Source organism: Macaca fascicularis, chromosome 18 (assembly GCF_037993035.2).
Source record: "Macaca fascicularis isolate 582-1 chromosome 18, T2T-MFA8v1.1".
NCBI classification, from domain to species: Eukaryota; Metazoa; Chordata; class Mammalia; order Primates; family Cercopithecidae; genus Macaca; species Macaca fascicularis.
In genome coordinates, this window is record NC_088392.1 from 54,998,816 (window position 1) to 55,017,229 (window position 18,414).

Consider the following 18,414-nt stretch of genomic DNA (forward strand, 5'->3'; position numbering starts at 1 on the left):
TCCTCTTCCTTTTCTTCCTTCTTCTAACCGGGTCCCTTCCTCCCTCAAAGGAATGAGACATATTCTATGTATACACATCTCTTAACTTTTGCTGTCATTTTCTTTGTGTTGGCCCTTGCCGGTGTTGGTTTAAAGAAATAGTTTAAAACCTTTATCTTCCTTTCCTTTCCCATGCGGATTCTTAGAGAAAACAATTCTTGGAAAATAGGGGTGTTACACCATGAACATTTATGAGTTTCTGGAAATAAACTATTTTGTTTTGCTATAGCTCTTAATTTCTAGTGCCAGAAGAACTTCTAACTTTTTGATACTCACTGTTCACATAGTTTCTGTAATTTCTAGAGTTAGCTTCAAATTCTTCTCATCATCTGTTTCTAGGAAGCCAAAAATATGACCACGTATAGCGGAAGCCAAATGCATGATGAAAACAAGACAAAAATGGCCACTCTTTCAAAATGAAATGAATCAAGAACCTTGAGAGTTGACTGGGAGACAGGTTTCACTTAAAACTTGGGTCTTTAAAGTCTTTTCACTTGAAGTACTTTCCACCAGAACCTCTTCCAGCAAAGTGAAAGTTTTTCTCTTGAGTTGCTGTTAAAACAGAGATTGCTATGGTTTGAATATTTGACCTCTCCAAACTTCATGTTGAAATTTGATCTTCAATGTTGGAAATAGGGCGGGAGGTGTTTGGGTTATGGGGGCAGATCCCTCATGAATGGCTTGGTGCCATTCTCACAGCAATGAGTGAGGTCTCACTCTATTAGTTCCCTTGAGGGCTGGTTGTTACAAGTAGCCTGGCACCTCTTCTCTGTGGCTTGCTTCCTCTCTTCTCCTGTGTCTTGGCACAAACCAGCTTCCCTTTGCCTTCTGCTGTAAGTGGAAGCAGCCTGAAGTCTCACCAGAAGCAGATGCTGATGCCATACTTCATGTACAGTCTGCAGAACCATGACCCAAATAAACCTCTTTTCTTTTCTTTTTTTTTTTTTTTGAGACAGAGTTTTGCTCTTGTTGCCCAGGCTGGAGTGCAATGGCGCAATCTCGGCTCACTGCAACCTCCACCTCCTGGGTTCAAACAATTCTTCTGCCTCAGCCTCCCGAGTAGCTGGGATTACAGGAACCCGCCACCACACCCAGCTTTTTTTTTTTTTTTTTGTATTTTTAATAGAGATGGGGTTTTACCATGTTGGCCAGGCTGGTCTCAAACTCCTGACCTCAGGTGATCCACCTGCTGTGGCCTCCCAAAGTGCTGGGAATACAGGCATGAGCCACTGTGCCCGGCCTAAACCTCTTTTCTTCGAGGATTACCCAGCCTCAGGCACTCCTTTATAGCAACACAAAGGACTAAAACAGTAATGATGTGGGGCTTACAATGATCCCTCAAGGCTCTATATTATCACAGTCTTTTATAGACTAATTTCGATTCTAAACTTTCATTTTGTAGCTTGGCGGTTTGCATGGAGAAGTTAAGTTTCTAATTCTTTGTGGGATTTAGGATCAGGCACAATGGAACCTACTTCCTGACTAAGGAAAGAGTGCTTCCAGCATATCATTGTGTCAGAATGTGACAATGGCTTTCATACAACCCAGCCTGAGCTTCAAAAGCTTCTTCTGTTCTACATGCCTTGTCTTCAAATCAGAATGTATTCTTCCTTTTAAGCTCTGAAACTGGTAACTATTTGGGGTTCAACTTGACCATGGGATACACCTTTTCTAATCTGAGTTTCAAACAGAAGCAAGACTATCATTTCTAAAATTATATGCACACAAATCTCTTTTTCTTATCATCCTTTTCTTTTCACTAATCCCTTGCCACTGTATGAGCATATCCTTTCACACACATATTATCACTGATGGTTGTGGGAACAGCCATACCTTGGAGGGCATGGCATGGTAAATTTTGAAGTTCATATATCTGCTGAAAGAAAAAAGGTAGGAAATATTCCTTTAGACTTTTTTTTTCTAACAAAAATCCTCTAGCTTCTCATCATTTCCTTTTTAGACCTTTGGAAAGTAGCATATCTAAAGATGAACATAAAAAACCTTCTTCCAAAATTTTTCACACACACACACACACACACACACACACACAATGACACAATGGGTTCTGGAAAAGTAGAACAATCTCAAAATGTTTCATACTTATTAAAAAAATTATCCCCTTAGCTTTGAAGGGTGATGACTGATGCCAATAGTTTTACTTCAGTGAAAATATTTGGGGGTTGGTCCAAAGGTAACAAAATCACACACAGATGCTTCCTGGATACATGAAATATATTTTTAAAAACCACTTCTGCTAATGTTGAGTTACTATATTAGCCCTTGACAAAGATTATTTTTTCTTTTATTGAACATGATATTAAAGGCCTGGCTGCAGTCTCACAGAGAACAAATATTATAGAAACAAATTATATTAATATAGAATAATTATCACAATGGTTAAAAGAAAAACAATATTTGAAATATAGCAAATTAAGAACAGATATTTTCATTTCTATTCTTAAATTATTAATAAGCTTGTGTGACATTTGGATTTGTGAAGAATCACTTACAAAGTTGGCTGTCTCCTTAAGTAACTATCTATAGTGTATAAAATTTTCCTTCTCACTAGAATTACATAGTTTAGTAGTAAGGCCATCACACTAATTTAAATACAATAAAAAAGAATCCACAAATCTGTTTTGTCAAGAAATAATGTTTTGAAACATTCTGTTTCTTTTTTTCTAGATTTCAATAGCTTACATCTGAAATATAAAATATCTATTACCTGAAAATTCATAGACCAGTATTAAAAAATAGGTTAGTGTCTCAGTGGGAAAATTAGCTGTCATCAATTCAGGCTGGCATAGAAGCTGAACCATCTCAAACAGGTACCATGGAAAAAATAAGAATTATTAGGTCATATTTAATTTACTACATTGTATCCAGGTATTATCAAGTCACACCAATTACACTTTAGTCAAGACAGCCTCTAGGAAAGTTTGCTTGTTGGTACAGGGCATGCAGAGACAATAGCCAAAGCAAGTCTAGTAGGAGAATAAAGGTCACTGAACTGAACAAGATAGGTGACTGTGGTTTTAATCATGCACTAACATTTTAGTATAGAAAATTGTTGGGGTTGATGTGTAGACTGGTGTAATTCTGGTTTGGAAAAATCTAACATATTAGTGGAGCTCTGGGGCTACATGAAGTAAAGAATTATCGGCAGAGAGTGATTATTTCAAATTCATAAAATTTCATACAACATGCCCAGAAAGTTTGAAAAGAGTGAGAAATCTTCAGGGTGGTGCCAGATGTTGATTTAAAAATTTATCTGTTTTATGACTGAAAATGGATGGGCATTAATCTTACAAAAAAATAGATATGAAGAAAACTTTGATTTTCAAAAGGAAAGGCTACATTCAGTGTCTCAAATTTATTTTTAGCCACTTTTGATTACCAAATCACAACTATTTAAAATGTAGCTTGAACTTTTTGAGTCAGATTAAAAGCCAGGTTGTTAAGTAAAGAATCTCTGGGTAAGCAAAAACATCTTTTAAAAATGAAAAAGGCACATTGAATTAGCATTTCCTGGGTTGAAAACCCAAACCTGTCAATCAACTGACCAACAAGTCAACCCAAAAAATAACTCACAACTGCTGCTCCTCTTGGAGGGATCAGGATTTGGGAAGTATCTGGGGTGGGTGCACTCTCCTCATAGGAACTACAGAGCCTAATACAGTATCATTTTTAAATTTATTTTATTTTATTTATTTTTGAGATGGAGTTTCACTTTTGTTGCCCAGGCTGGAGTGCAATGGCACGATCTTGGCTCACCACAACCTCTGCCTCCTAGGTTCAAGCTATTCTCCTGCCTCAGCTTCCCAAGTAGCTGGGATTACAGACGCCCGCCACTGTGCCTGGCCAATTTTTGTATTTTTAGTAGAGATGGAGTTTCACCACTTTGGCCTGGCTAGTCTTGAACTCCTGACCTCAGGTGATCCACTCGCCTCAGCCTCCCAAATTGCTGGGATTACAGGCGTGAACCACCATGCCCGGACATCTAATACAGTATGATTAATTAATTACTTGTTATTGCAGCAAACCAAAAACTAGCATATTAGATTGTGTTCAACATGCAATATGAATTATAAGCAATTTCCTAATATTTGGTGGAGTGATAAGACCTGGCTAGATGTTATATAGTATAGTCAACGTGATTCCTTTTGTGAGTGCTTACCACTTTAGAGGTTGCAACTATGAAAATACCTGTGAAGACTTTAAATGATGTTTCTAAAATTGGAAGTAAAAGGAGTGTGACTAATTTTTTTTATTAGTCTTTACTGTGACTAATGAAGAAGTTTGGTCACAGTGAAAGAAGCTTACTTGACGTTAAAAAGTATTGGTTAACTTTCTCATCTAAACTAAGTAAGGATTATGGCAAGATAATTAAGATTTTAAAAAGGAGGCATGATGCCAAAAAAGATAGCAGATCCTAAGAGGCACAGAGCTGTGGGCAGTGAAGGGGAGAAAGAGCCTTTGGGGCCTGGCTTTGTGGTCAGTCCTTGCAATAATATCTGCAATAATAATAATAAGCTATCTTTCATAAGCTTAGATAATGTTGCTGGCTCACCATACATAGCTCTTAGAGCTCTTTCCCTAGTGGTGATAATAGATTTCCCTCAAATCAGCCATTCTTTCCTATAAATTTATAAGAAAACATAATAGATTTAGGCATATAGTTTACAATCAAGAAAATGAATGAAGTGAATCGGTCCATTGATTATGTTATATGACCCACATTCTACCTAACTTCTAACCAGCACTGAATGTACACATGTGCACATGTGCACACACACACAGACATACACACATGTAAGAAGACTTCAAAGGACCAAGGGAGAGTGCCTTTGAGAATCCCTTTTTTTTTTTCCTTTTAAGTAAAGGAAAAGTGAATCAAGTACATAGCTAAAAAAGATGTAAGAAAAGGGAATGAGACAGATGATGCTGGTAACCAGAGGTACACACTCATAAATCTGTATGAAGTAGATTACTAGGATGTCGAAAGATTTCAAAGTTTTATCCCTGTGTCTTTTGAAGATCAAAGTGGTACGCTTGTAAAGAGCCCTAGGTGAATAATGCCAGGAGTTTGTGGGGAGGATTCTGGAGTGGGGATTTCAATTCATCCTCATTCGGCTTTATCTTTCTAGGATCTGTCATGATACAAAAGACTGAACTTAGGCTAAAGAAAATATGGAGAACTTACCTACTTTCTTGGTGCTGCCCTATACTGACCGGCACTATACTTGGCTTGCTTAGGTTTTATTTCATTGTTGGGATGGGCTAGGGGTGAGGGCAGAGCCGTAGGTCATATTTGTTTGGTTCTGTTTCAATGATAGAAGTACAGGACCTTTAACTTTTGCCTACATCTGGCATGATGGATTTCTATCCATCTGAGTTTATCAACATGATGAAGAAATCAAAAGTGATTTACCACCAGCATTATCAAGTGATAGAGAATAAGCACTGAGAGCAAGCAACTGTTTTTGAAATTGTTACTTCATTAGGAATCAGACTGTCCTCCCTAGGGAGAAAATGGATCAGGTCCAATGGTACAGAAAGGTACAAGTCCTCAAGTCTTTAACTGCAATGAGGTCCAGCTATATGACATTGTCCTAGCCTCACCTAGTTAATGATCTTTCCAATAGACTCCTTAATTCAAGAGTCTTAGAAATTACCGTCTGGGGTTTTTGCAAATAGTACAAAAGCAGAGACTTGTCCAAACAAGATCTAGCTTGATACACTTCACATATACACATCTCTTATATACTGGTATGAAGCTATGAAATCCATAAAATATGTGGAAAGGAGAGGAAAGAGCTGCAAAGTCCAGCTCAAGTTGAAAAGTCTCAACACAATTTCATTAAACCCCAGAAGACCTCTATCTTCAATAAGACATACTACAAGAGGATTTTAGTGCTAGAGTAGAATGACTATGAGTCTAGCTATGGAACTACTACTATGATTAGCAATTCAGGGCTGGGATACTGACCGTGCACCGTGATCAAGCTGATTTACGTACTGCTTTATGAGGGAATGCTCTTCAGCCACAGGGCTGGATGCACTTATCCCCTCAGGTAACCTGAGGGATTCAAACAATGAGACCTCATTAAAACTTCCCATGGACAGAGCAAGGCCCACTCAGAGAGGAAAGACATTTAGTGTACACAGCTTTATTGAATAGCACCCTCAAAACAGAAACCGTAGGCCAATCTCTGTGGTGATAGAAAGAAATGTGAGCTTTAAACAACATATCTGTGGTTCACAGAGAACATTCCAAAAGGACTGAAAATGGGAAAAAAGGGAAATAATCATATTTTGGGTTAATGGGTACCATGCACCCTGGAGGAACCAGAACAGCTCAAAGTATTATAGGAATATTTTAGGGTAGAAGAAGTCATGTTATCCATCTAGACGCATCCACCAAAAGCACCGTCCGAGCTGAAATGATATAAAATGACCTTCAGTAAGGATGGGGTCTACCTCTGCTTGACATTTGCAGAATGCAGAGCTTCCTAATAAAAATACATATTTCTAAACATCACGTCAGGTCTTCCCTACACAGATGCACACCTGTGTCTCTTTACAGACTTTATAGTTTATGATTTCGTTCCAGAAAAAAAAAAGGTTGAATTTGCTGGTGATTCTAAAAAAGAGTGCTAAAAGGAAGTTACTGAGGGCCTAAACCATATTATTCTACTGTGGATGTTCTGCTGTATAAAACTGTCTCCTCGTTTCCACTTGTTACAGAACTTGTTTATACATCAGAAACACCATATTCTGTTTATTCTGCTAATTACAATTATGGGGAACATCTTCATCTCAGGTTCCTGTTGATGGGCACATGCAGGAACTCAGAAGAAAAAATCAGCTGTGTTCTTAGTCTCATTGTCTTCAAATCCTCAGTTGAATGTACCAGGATATTAGAGTGAAACTGGCACCTTATAAACCTCTTCAGGGAAAAGATGAATTATGTGCATTTTGTGAAATATGAGGCTGTACTTTTTTTCTGCTGAAAGGCATTTGAAATCTTATGTTCAATTACTCACTCCAATTTTCCTTACCTTTGTTTTTGTTTTCCCATGAGCCTTCTTCATGTATTTATAAAATAATTATCTGGTGCTTGATTCGCAATTATTTGATCAAATGACTCAGAGCACCTCTTGACCCTGCATATGTCTGATGCTAACTCTTAGAGAAATATTTGCTTCTCCTGTTTCTTGCTCACATGGGAATGGATCTTGTGCAAAGAAATGAGATGCAGATCCACCTTTTAAAAAAGTGATTATTATTATCGATGACATTGCTTATATGGAAACTACATTTCCAAGTTTGGTCTTTAGCCTCTAGCCTCAGGAACTCCAGGGTTCACCAACAAAGGATTCTTTTGTATCTTAGCTTTAAATAATGACACGCTTCACCATTTATATAATAACACACCATTGCATCTTGAAATTCCAGTTTCTTGACTTCAACAGACCACTCTGAGGACTATGAAAGTGACTTCCTTAATAAGATGGGAAGCATATGTGTCAGCAGTTAAACTGAAACATACCCCACATTCTTACTGTGGATACATTATAAATGCAGGTTTCCAGATATGACATTAATCCCCAAAGCCACCATACCCCTCTTTAAATGCATACAAATGAATGAAATTGAAAACTTATAATGGATATTTGCAAGCTTGTTTCCAGTAACAATATTCTGCCCTTGGCTTGCATGAGAATATTTTTGTTACCACAAAATAAAGGCTCATTACCAAAGAAAGGGCTTATTTTATAATAGGGTTGGAACTTACCTCCTGGTAATAAAAGGACTTCCTGAGGAGGGAACAGAGTGGGAGAACAGGGTGTCATTCATGCTGGTTACAGGTCTGGGAGGCCTAAAACAAAAGACAGTGTGAATAGAAAGTTAAACTAAAAGTCACACATTTAAAACTCTCCCTCATCCTTCCAGGAAAGGGGATGGGAAGATCTGAGTTCTATCTTTCCCAGGATCAACAAGAAATCTTACATTTTCCAATTAAATTCCTTAAGTGTTTTAAAGTAACATTTCCTTGAGAATATATAATCTCAGGTAAACACTGGGAGGCAGATCTCCAGACACCATGTGAATGTTGATGTGAGCTTTGAGCCTTGATGTTTCATTGTATAATATTCTGGAATGAAACAAGGATTTTGAAGAAGGCAGTGGTTTTACTTCTACTGCCTTCTCAAGAAGCCTTGAAGACCTGATCATTGAATCTACGTTCTCTTGGAAAGAGGAAGTTTCCTGAGGCTTTGGAAGGTTCCTTCTGTGTTCTCCATGATGACGGGCCTCTCCAACATGCCTGGTCTGAAAGGACACAGGCTGTACAATCATATCATACCTTATTTGCCTTTGCTCTAAGTGAAGAGGCAAGTAAGCTCCACAAGGATTTATGAAGTTAGTTTCTGTTGTTTGGGTGGTCCATATGATAGAGTATATGGTGTACAGCATCCCATAAGCTTCACTTGTTTTCTTATGATAAGAGAAGGAAAACAGAGTTCAATTTTCCTCAGAATTGTTCATGGTTCTAAACACCAACTGCATGGAGTCCATCTTCCTTGGTCTGTTTTTCATTTCATTCTGTCATTCTTTTCCTATCATGAATGTTTTAGGTCAGGTAAAATGATAGGACTAAGATCCATATCTCATCTCCAAGGCATTTTTAGTCTTTTTTAGGTTCAATATAGGATAATGAATGGTAATATGAGATGGGATTTAGAATTCAAAAGATGGAAAATGAGGTGGGGCATTTTCTGAATCACAGGAAATTTCAGTTTCACTATAATTCTATATTTGAGTTTGACAGTATAGAACATTTTGAAGATAAGACATTATAGCAGCCTAAATAATCAATTTATGTTGGCTTGATTAAGAGCCAAATTTGTAAATGGTTTAATTTTTACTTTAGAGAACAGCTTTGGATTCTACAACGAAGACATTCTGGGAAAAAGATAGACTTGTATATCCCAATGTATTGACTGGAATGGACATGAAGCTCTGCAGGTTTTAAAATGTCAGCACTACATGCAAAAATTCACTGAGACTTAGAATAACAGTCTCTGGGGTTAGGGACAAAAGATTACAAATATGGTGCAGTGTATACTGCTCGGGTGATGGGTGCACCAAAATCTCACAAATCATCACTAAAGAACTTACTCATGTAACCAAATACCACCTGTACCCCAATAACTTAGGGAAAAATAAAAAAATAAAAATAAAAAATAACATAAATTCACCGAAACTTTTTTCATGGTAGCTGGTGCTAACCTATACTCTGAGATTTTGTAAGACATATCATCTGTTGGACGAAGCCAAAACAACAGATTCACTATTTCATCTACTCTAGACAAAACTGATGTTCTGAAAACAATCTTAGTGTTTTGCGTTACTTATCTAAGATGCATCTTTGATATATAAGGGAGCAACACAAGGCTAGTTTAAAACTAACTCTGCTTTGAGTTGAACACTAGCAATTTAGAAGAAGGATGCTAATTTTATACAAATGTCCTCTGTGAATTATGAAAAGTTTGATCTGCTAGATTTTAAAACAGTGAACAGAGTATAACATCTTCATCGTAGCTTTGCAAAGAGTTGAAAAAAATACTTGACCTGACACTTCTGATTTTGTCTTTTTTTTTTTTTTTTTAAACTTTTCCATCTTCCTCCATGTCTAAAAATGAGAAAACAAGTGGATTTAGAATGCTTTTTAACTAGCTTGATAAATGTATTCTATTGAATCCGGTCACTACAAAGCTGAAATCAAGGTTTCTCAGCAAATGGCTTTGTTTAAGGTCTACCATTGAAATGTTGAACTTGGGACAAAGAATGGCTAGCCCCAGCACCAAATGGTGGTTTTCAGAGGAACTGAAATTCCTATTTCTTCCACAATCAAATGACAAGTTACCTTATCTAACAAATGGCCCACACTGGGAATTTTGGACATATTTGGTTTTATGTAAAAGAAAGAGCTCCACAAAATAGAGTAAGTCACAGGGGCCTTCTGGACAAGATCTTCACAGAGGACAATTTTATGTGTCATCCTTGTAAACTGAGTGTACAGCACAAGAAGACTTATTTCTAAACTAGCCTCATATTGCTCACTTGTTTTGTGTCTCATCCCCACTTATGATCATGATTATACATCTTCATAAGTAGACTGGAAACTACTGCACTACTTACCACGTATCACTTTTGGCAGCGAGAAATTGAACAGAATACAGACCGTTAATCATGGTAACATTTACAAGCAATACAATAGTTAAGAACAAATGTCAAAGTACCAAAATGTCACCACCTGCTCATTTCTATTTAAGGACTAATTCATGACTGGCAGCACCTCTCTACAAGATGGGTAGAAAATCCCTTGGCTATAGTAAAAAAAAAAAATGGCATTTTCTGTGTGTCACATGTTTCATTTCCATATGCAAATGTACGTGTGTGTTTGTGTGTGACAGAGATATTAGTACTATAACCTGTTTAAAAATCCTATTGATTCAGTCTCTCTTTTTAAAATTTATTTTTTACCATATCTAAGTCTACCTGTAAAATGTTAATTTGTTACATAGTCAGACTGTGCCATATTTTTGCAACTTTTTTCACATTTAAGTTGTGGCCAGGTGTGGTGGCTCACACTTATAATCTCAGCCTAGGAGTTCCAGACCAGCCTGGGTAATATAGAGAGACCCTATTTCTACAAAAAATAAAAAAAGAAAAAAAAGAAAAAATTGGAACTTGAGTTTTAAATGAGTAATAAAAATATTTTCTAATGTTTTCATTAGGTATTGATAAAGCATTTTCCATGTATTATTTTCTCAATTTTATTTATATCTTATAATGCTTTTGCTGCTCAACTTTGGATGCACTATGTATTAGAGGACTAGTAGCAATTTTTTTTTAAATTTTACTTTAAGTTCTGGGGTACATGTGCAGAACCTGCAGGTTTGTTACACAGGTATACATGCGCCATGTAGTAGCAATGTTTTTTTTTTTTTTTGAGTCGGAGTCTTGTTCTGTTGCCCAGGCTGGAGTACAGTGGCGTGATCTCGGCTCACTGCAAACTCCGTCTCCTGGGTTCACGCCATTCTCTTGCCTCAGCATCCCTAGTAGCTGGGACTACAGCTGCCTGCCACCACGCTCAGCTAATTTTTTGTATTTTTAATAGAGACGGGGTTTCATCGTGTTAACCAGGATGGTCTTGATCTCCTGACCTCTTGATCAGCCTGCCTCTGCCTCCCCAAGTACTGGGATTACAGGCATGAGTCACTGTGCCTGGCCAGCATTTTTTAACACAATAATTAAACAGCAAGATGTGCATTTAAGAAGACTGTATAATGTTCAACATCAAATTTTATGTCCATGAGCTCTATAATGTTCTACATATTTCAGCACTATGTAAGGACATACCGTTATCCTTCACTTAAACATTTACATCATGGACTTTTTTTCTGAATATGTCTTTGAAGAATTTGTATTAATTTACAAAATCAACACACTTTTTCACAGTGGCAAAAACAAAATGTTTTATTTTGAGTCTGTGCTATAATTCCCAATGCCCAGAACCTCAGGTCATCAGCACAGGACAGAGTATGCCCATCAATATTGCCAATGCTTGCACCCCACTCACTGCTCCCTTCTTACCTCTGTCTGTAAGCTTATCCATGGGTGCAACTGATACGGACTGGGATATTTTTGTGACACTACACCCAAAGAATGACAAAGATGTGGTTTGTACTACAATTAAAGGTTGCTTAATAAATTATTTAGGAAAGCACAGGGAAAGGTCAGAGAGGGAATGAGGATGACCAAGACAGAGCTACAGCTAGAAAATATATTTTTATTGCTATGTATAGTTCTATGGAACATACTTTTAGGGTGATTTTTGCTAGAGACTCAATGATAAAGCTTACTTCACATATTTCTGCACTACGACAATATTCCTTCTGCATAAGATCTTTATAATTTAAGTCATATTTGGGAGTAATAAATTAAGGGCATTAAGTGGAGGTGGGAGTATTGGTGTGTTTTATTTCTTAAATTTCACTTATTTTCACTGTACAGCACTGTATAAAAGTAGTGGGATGGCTTATTATAAAATGACATGGTATGGAATGTCATATATTTTTGTCTAATTTATCAAAATATTATTTACATACATTTGGAAGAAGTGTGAATATTCATTAATTCCATGTACATGTTCATTATGGCAGATTAAGAGAGCATTCTTTTTTATAAATGATTAAGGCTTAATACCATTTATTTTTTTATTTAAATGTCCTTGATGTGCCTATGATAATTTAGAATAGTTAAATGAGCAATGCATTTTAAAATTAGAAGTCTCAGAAAAAAGACATGGATATCTACTCATGACAATAGCATTTGAATAAAGAAACAAATATGGAAAAAATTTCTATGGCTAAAAATAGAACAAAAATATTCTGTTCTAAAATAGACTTGACATTCTACATCCAGAATGTCTTGTATGTTATTTCAACAATTAAATATCTTGTACAATTTGAATTTTAAAATTAAAACTTTCACCCTGGGAAAATATGTTATCAGTGAGTACAGATCAGTATTCTGATTCAAGGACTCTTGAGGATCTGGTAAAATACATAGAGGTTTTCTCAAAAGAAGACACATTTTGTACAGAATTTTAAAATCTCTCCATGGAACATAAACTAAGAATGTACTGTGTAGCTTAGCCCTCAGTTACTTCAATAAATGACAAAACAGATTATATTGCCCCATAAGTCAAAATTTAAAAACTATTACTCAGCCAATTAAATACCTCTCTCTCTCTCTCTCTCTCTCTCTCTCTCTCTCTCTCATACACACACACACACACCCCACCCAATCCTAGCACCCACTGGATACAAGGCCCTGAGCTAGATAATACTCCAATGTGACTCACTGTGAAACAGACTTTTACATTGCAGTACATCACTTCCTAATTCTTTGGAGGAGTGTGAAGCAGAAAAGCTCTTAGAGCCAGGCTATTCACACCCACACCCCCTATCTTCATGACACCCAGCAGTTCCGTTGAAGGCTGCTTTCTTGGGGTGAAACTCCTAGCAGGGCTGGTAGGAAATTACTCTCAGCATAGCTCAGGGAGCACCAGCTGCTCTCACTTTGCTGTGGTCATTTATTAGCAACTTAGTGATTGTGTCTAATTGGCTATGGGAAGGAAAGTCTAGACCTTAATAAAATCCTTCATAAGCTCCTGTGAGGTAGATTGCTGCAAGTGGTTGGCCCTTTGGGACATTCCCCAGATTTATTTATCCCTGGCTTATTTTAAGGTTTATTTATAGAAGCATAGTTTCCAAAAATAAGTTAACCACATTCTACAGAATTAGTTTACATTAGCTTCTGGAGGCTGAGCCCATGCCAGCTTGTAAGCTGAGAAACAGGAGCCTTCAGGCTGTGTATACTGCTGAGGTCAGAGATGTCTCAAAGCACCCGCAGGAACAAGCAAAACAAAGCCCCAAAGTATTTATACAAAGCTCACAGATGTGACGCAGCACAAATTGTTTGGTGGTATTTGCTAAGGTCCGTCGGAGAATGTAGGTGCTGCTTCCATGAAGGTCTCATACCCACCACAGTGCCCCTTCTGGATCATATGCTGAACTGCCTGAAGCATGAACTTTGCATTGTTGAATTTCTATACTGATAGGTCCCATCAGCCCACCTCTTGATGTCAACATGCAAACACAGGCCCTGTGGTGTGACAGGGTCCACTGAACTGTGGAAAACAACAGGCAGTTCATAAGGAGGCATCTGTGACTACATGTTACCTAATTGTGCATAGAAGCAGGTAATGAGACTCTTTCTTCTTAGGAGCCCAAGGTAACACCAAGGAAAAAATTGTTTCTTCTACCTAAGCCCCCTTGTTATCTTGGCCACCCAGGCCTGAGAGAGGTTCAAAGGCATGAAACTTCCGGGAGGTAGCAGGGATGGCTGGAAGGACCGTTTGCTGGTCCAACACCACCTGCCACGAAACTCACACATACTTTGAAGAAAAGAATCTTTGAATATTCTGGTAAATTTTCCCAACACTCCCCCTTCCCCTGCACAGGCTATGATTCTTCTAAAGTTGTATAGCTTGGGATGAAAAACAAAAGTAATTTCTAGATTTGCTGGCATCTTAAACTGGGTCTGCAGAGCAATAAAGAGCTTTTATATTTGGAACTCAAGGCACATACGAAATTAAGGAACAATATGCTGTAAATAATTTTTTACCACAGTGATCCCATTGATTGTTAACTTCCAATGTGCAGGCACCACTAACATCCATATTTTGTAACTAAGCTTTCTGAAATATTTTCCACCTTCAGGCGAATTCTGTTAGTGTTGCATATTTCACTTGTCTGCCTGGTGGAAGTACTGTATACCTCAACAACAACAAAAAACTGTAAGGGCATTACTCTGACTTTTTAAAATAATTAAATGAAAAATCTTGGTTGCTGACCACTGATAGGGAATTGCCTTTGTGTGGCTCCAGACATGTGCCCTTGAAGAAAATTTTCTCTTTACTGGGAGGGTAGAGATACTCACACGATGTGAGCCAAGTTGAGTGGCTTCTCAGGCTGATCTGGGAACATGGGGTGCAAAGGTTCACGGCTGGAAGCACAGCTCAGGGACTTGCTTAATGCATTAGTCAGCTTCTTAGCAGGTGATTTCTGGAAAGAAGAAGGTAGAAGTGACAACAGCTAATATTTATGTAATATTTTATCAAATGATTTGCTTTTCATAATAGATATTCATTCATGGAAGAAATCCTTTTCAGTGCTGACTCTGAGTCCGGAAGTTTGCTCAATGCTGGGAAGAGGGTTTCTGAACAAGCTGCCTCCTGCTGCTCAGTGTCAGCAAATGCTACAATAAATGGGAGCAGGCATTGTGCATGGGGCACCTTCGCTGGGACTTAGTGGGCCTGCAGGAGTCCTTCTGACAAAAACTCAGCAGACTAGGAAGGTCATTCGAGATGGAGGAAGCAGCAACAGTGAAGGGAGTCCTTCTGGGGAGGAAAGCAGGAGGCAGATCATCAAAATCTTTATATGGCTTGTTAAGAACTGTCTCTTTATCCCCAGGACAGAGGGAGACCATGAAGAGTTTAAATCACAGGCATGACAGCATCAGACCTGATTCTAGAAGGACTGCTCTCACTTAAGAACAGAAAATGGTTTGTGAGAAAATAGGTATGGAAGGAAGATGAGCACAAGGTTTTGCAGGAATCCAGGTGCAAGAAAGATGTTTCAGGTGTGGCTGAACACATCCAGTTAGAAGTGAAAATGAAACTTCAATCTGAGTCTTCAGAATTTGAAATTCAGGTTATTTCCAGAGAATCACGCTGCCTCTTTTTCGTTTAGATTGTTGGGATGTTTATCTTGACATTATGCAGTCAAAATTATACAAAAGCAGCCTACCACATATATTAGGTTGGTGCAACAGCAGTTGTGGTTTTTGCCATTTGAAAGTAATGGCAAAAACCGCAATTGCTTTTGCACCAACATAATAATAAAACTTTAACCATATTTTTTCTTTCCATAAGGAACCATTTCAAAATTTGTCACTTTCTTTTACATCTAGAGTCCTTAATTGGTAATATAATGAAGTGACTATTATCCCCATTTTTTAAAAGCTAAGTAATAAGAGCATTGCTCAAGAAATCCTTCTGGCTTTTGTTAGGAGATGTAATTCTTAGAACAGTTAAGATAGCAGCAACAGCAGCTCTTTGCACCACAAACCATAGGGCCTTCTGTCTTCTCAAGAAGTCTGATCCTTCTTTGTATGGATAGTGCCCTGGAATATAATTTTAGAGTCTACAACCCCTAAGAAAGAGGCTCCTTATGTGGATTTAGCATTTACATAAAACAACTAAATCTGATTAGTTTTCAAACACCAAATCTTTTAGGATATGGGGTCGAAGTTTGAAAACTGGTAATATGCTAACAATAAGAAAATAGAAAGTGTTAGCTCCTATCTTCTAAACTAAATTGTAGTTCATGATCCGTGTTCATGTATCTATCTATCCTCAGCATGACATAAACAACAGTGAGGAGTTGCACTGGAATTGGCAAGTTCTCAGTATACTCTGCCTTGGTGAAGAACTGTTACTTGAATTCAGAATCTGACTGGTGATGAAGTACTAGTATATTTATACTGAATATTAGTTCCCAATAATAATTCCTAGGAAGACTATTTTGATTTAAGAGGTATATTCTGAAGACTTCTTTAAGTAAAGACTACAGGTTGAATTGAAATACATTAAAATATAGCAAAACTCATAAATAGGTTGGATTTTCTTGTGACAGAACTTTTCCAAGAGGTGCTGGAAGGGCTGAAGGTATATCCCACAAGATCCAATCTACACACCCTACAAAAACCCATCCTTGAAGAGATGCACAAGGGCAACACTGCTGGAACTGATCTTTGAGTTTAACTAAGATAAACGTCCGTAAATCATAATCCACTTGAACAATGAGCTCACAGAGTCACATTTCCTCCCACAGACCTGGTGCCACATGCTCCTGAGAAGACATCTATCACACAGACACTCACATGCCACCTTTGCCAGGTTGGTCACTCAGACTCTTCATGAAAAGATGGTTTGCTAATATAACCACAATCTCCCCTCCCCACCCTCTGCAGAAAAGTAAAATGGAACAGTATTATTAAGTCCACACTCTCCTCTCTCATACTTGTTTCTTTAATATTCTAGTCATGCACTTACAAGAACTCCAGAATCTAAGAAAAATAAAACTAACAATAATTTTTCAGCCGTTTCCACAAAACAAAACTTGGAAAAGATTTTAACTTACTGTGAATGTAAGACTATGTTCCAGAAGGTCCTTGCTGTTCAGTTGTTATTTAAATCGGTACTGAATTATCTATATTCCAAGAAGTAACATAGTTTTGAGTCTTCCTATATTTTAAGTCTCAGGAAGCTACACTGGGTTCCAACAGAATAAGTAAGAGCACCCAGTGGGGTGGAGGGTGGGAGGAAGGGGGACTGAATACTAGACCTGGGATAGAAGGTAAGTTTGCCCTTTAATTCTGCCACCATCCTTGATATTCCCTTTAATTCTGGGCAACACTCACACATCCAACTCCAAGTATTGCCTGGACCTTGCCTTACCCATGACGTGTACTCTTTCATTTGGTGCTGGTTGCTATGAGAACCACCGGCATGTCCCCTCCAGAAGCAGTCCTGACAGAGCTGGTAATTGTGACACTGTTGGCATCGGTAGCGAAATCCCATCATACTCTCACTGTGGCAGTAGGAACACTCCACCGGATGGAAGACTAAGGGGGAAGTAAGTGAAGAAAAAACAAGAAAACAAAAGTATGAACCAGAAGAAGGAAAAATACAGCCTTACAGGAATTGTACCTTTCTTCTCTGCACCACGATTTCAGATGATAGTTGATTTGGGCTCAGAAAAACATTTAGTTCATTCCTGGATTCTCCCACAACCCTTTTCAATCATGCCTGTGGGGAAATGAAATGAAATGGGATGGAGAAGAGATGTCCTTTTAACAACAACAATCTCTGTAATGCCATTTGCTCTTTCTATTCCCATCTCTCACATAACAAGAATTTAAATTGCCCAAACAGACTTGCCTTTACCCCAAACTGCCCTCTGTCTCCAGGAGACCAGCACAGCTCACTGGAAGACTCAGAAACACAAGGGGTGAATGCCGATTGTCCAGTGGGAAGAGAGCAAATATCAGAGACATGGAGAATGAGAGGAAGAAAAAAGAAAGGAAGACGGGCAGAGAGTGGAAAACTGGATGTGGATGTGAGAATTAAGTTACTTTTTAAAAAATAGAGTGACTAATGGCTTACTTAACGACTGGTGTTGCCTATATCTGACAAAGAGATTTTTTTTTTTCTTTCCTGAGGCAGGAGTATAGGGCCCTAAAAAAGATGTGTAAGTTATCTGAAAACAGTTCTAAATAATTCAGATACCTCAAGAGACAGTTAACTTTCTTTGATAGGAAATTTGAATTATAAAGCAGGCAAAGCAAAATACTAGATTTGAAGCAAAGTAAAATATTAGATTTAAGTGATCAAATCCAAGTAATTATCTACATGCTATGAGCTAGATACTAAAACGACAATAACAATTCTTGCCTTTGGTAAAGCTATTCTCTGGCCTAACCAGTCAGGAAAAACACTACAAATAATAATAAATGAAGATAAAAAGCAAAGTGTAAAAACAAAGACATAACTAGCTCTGGAAGCACTGTCTTCTAAACAAGTGTCATAACCTTCCTTTCTGGCTCTTGAGAAAGACTAGAGTGGGACTTGAATCTAGGGACAACTGTTCTGGGACAGTGCCTGAGAAACTGATC

General features: G+C 37.8%; 1 protein-coding gene across 50 annotated transcripts in view; it reads right to left on the reverse strand.

Moving 5' to 3' along the window:
- DTNA (dystrobrevin alpha) overlaps positions 1-18,414 on the reverse strand; it is a 410,388-nt gene that overhangs the window by 55,442 nt on the left and 336,532 nt on the right. For 21 of the 50 annotated variants that reach the window (XM_065533922.1, XM_045377698.2, XM_074022603.1 and 18 more), the window contains 4 exons: positions 17,198-17,364; positions 14,617-14,741; positions 7,838-7,921; positions 6,029-6,118 (listed from right to left, as the gene is read on the reverse strand). In XM_065533922.1, the coding sequence (XP_065389994.1) occupies positions 6,029-6,118; positions 7,838-7,921; positions 14,617-14,741; positions 17,198-17,364 (466 nt within the window). Of the gene's footprint in view, positions 1-6,028; positions 6,119-6,193; positions 6,478-7,837; positions 7,922-14,616; positions 14,742-16,880; positions 17,148-17,197; positions 17,365-18,414 lie in introns of those variants that run through there. The other 29 variants (XM_074022611.1, XM_065533928.1, XM_045377700.2 and 26 more) reach the window with 4 other exon arrangements.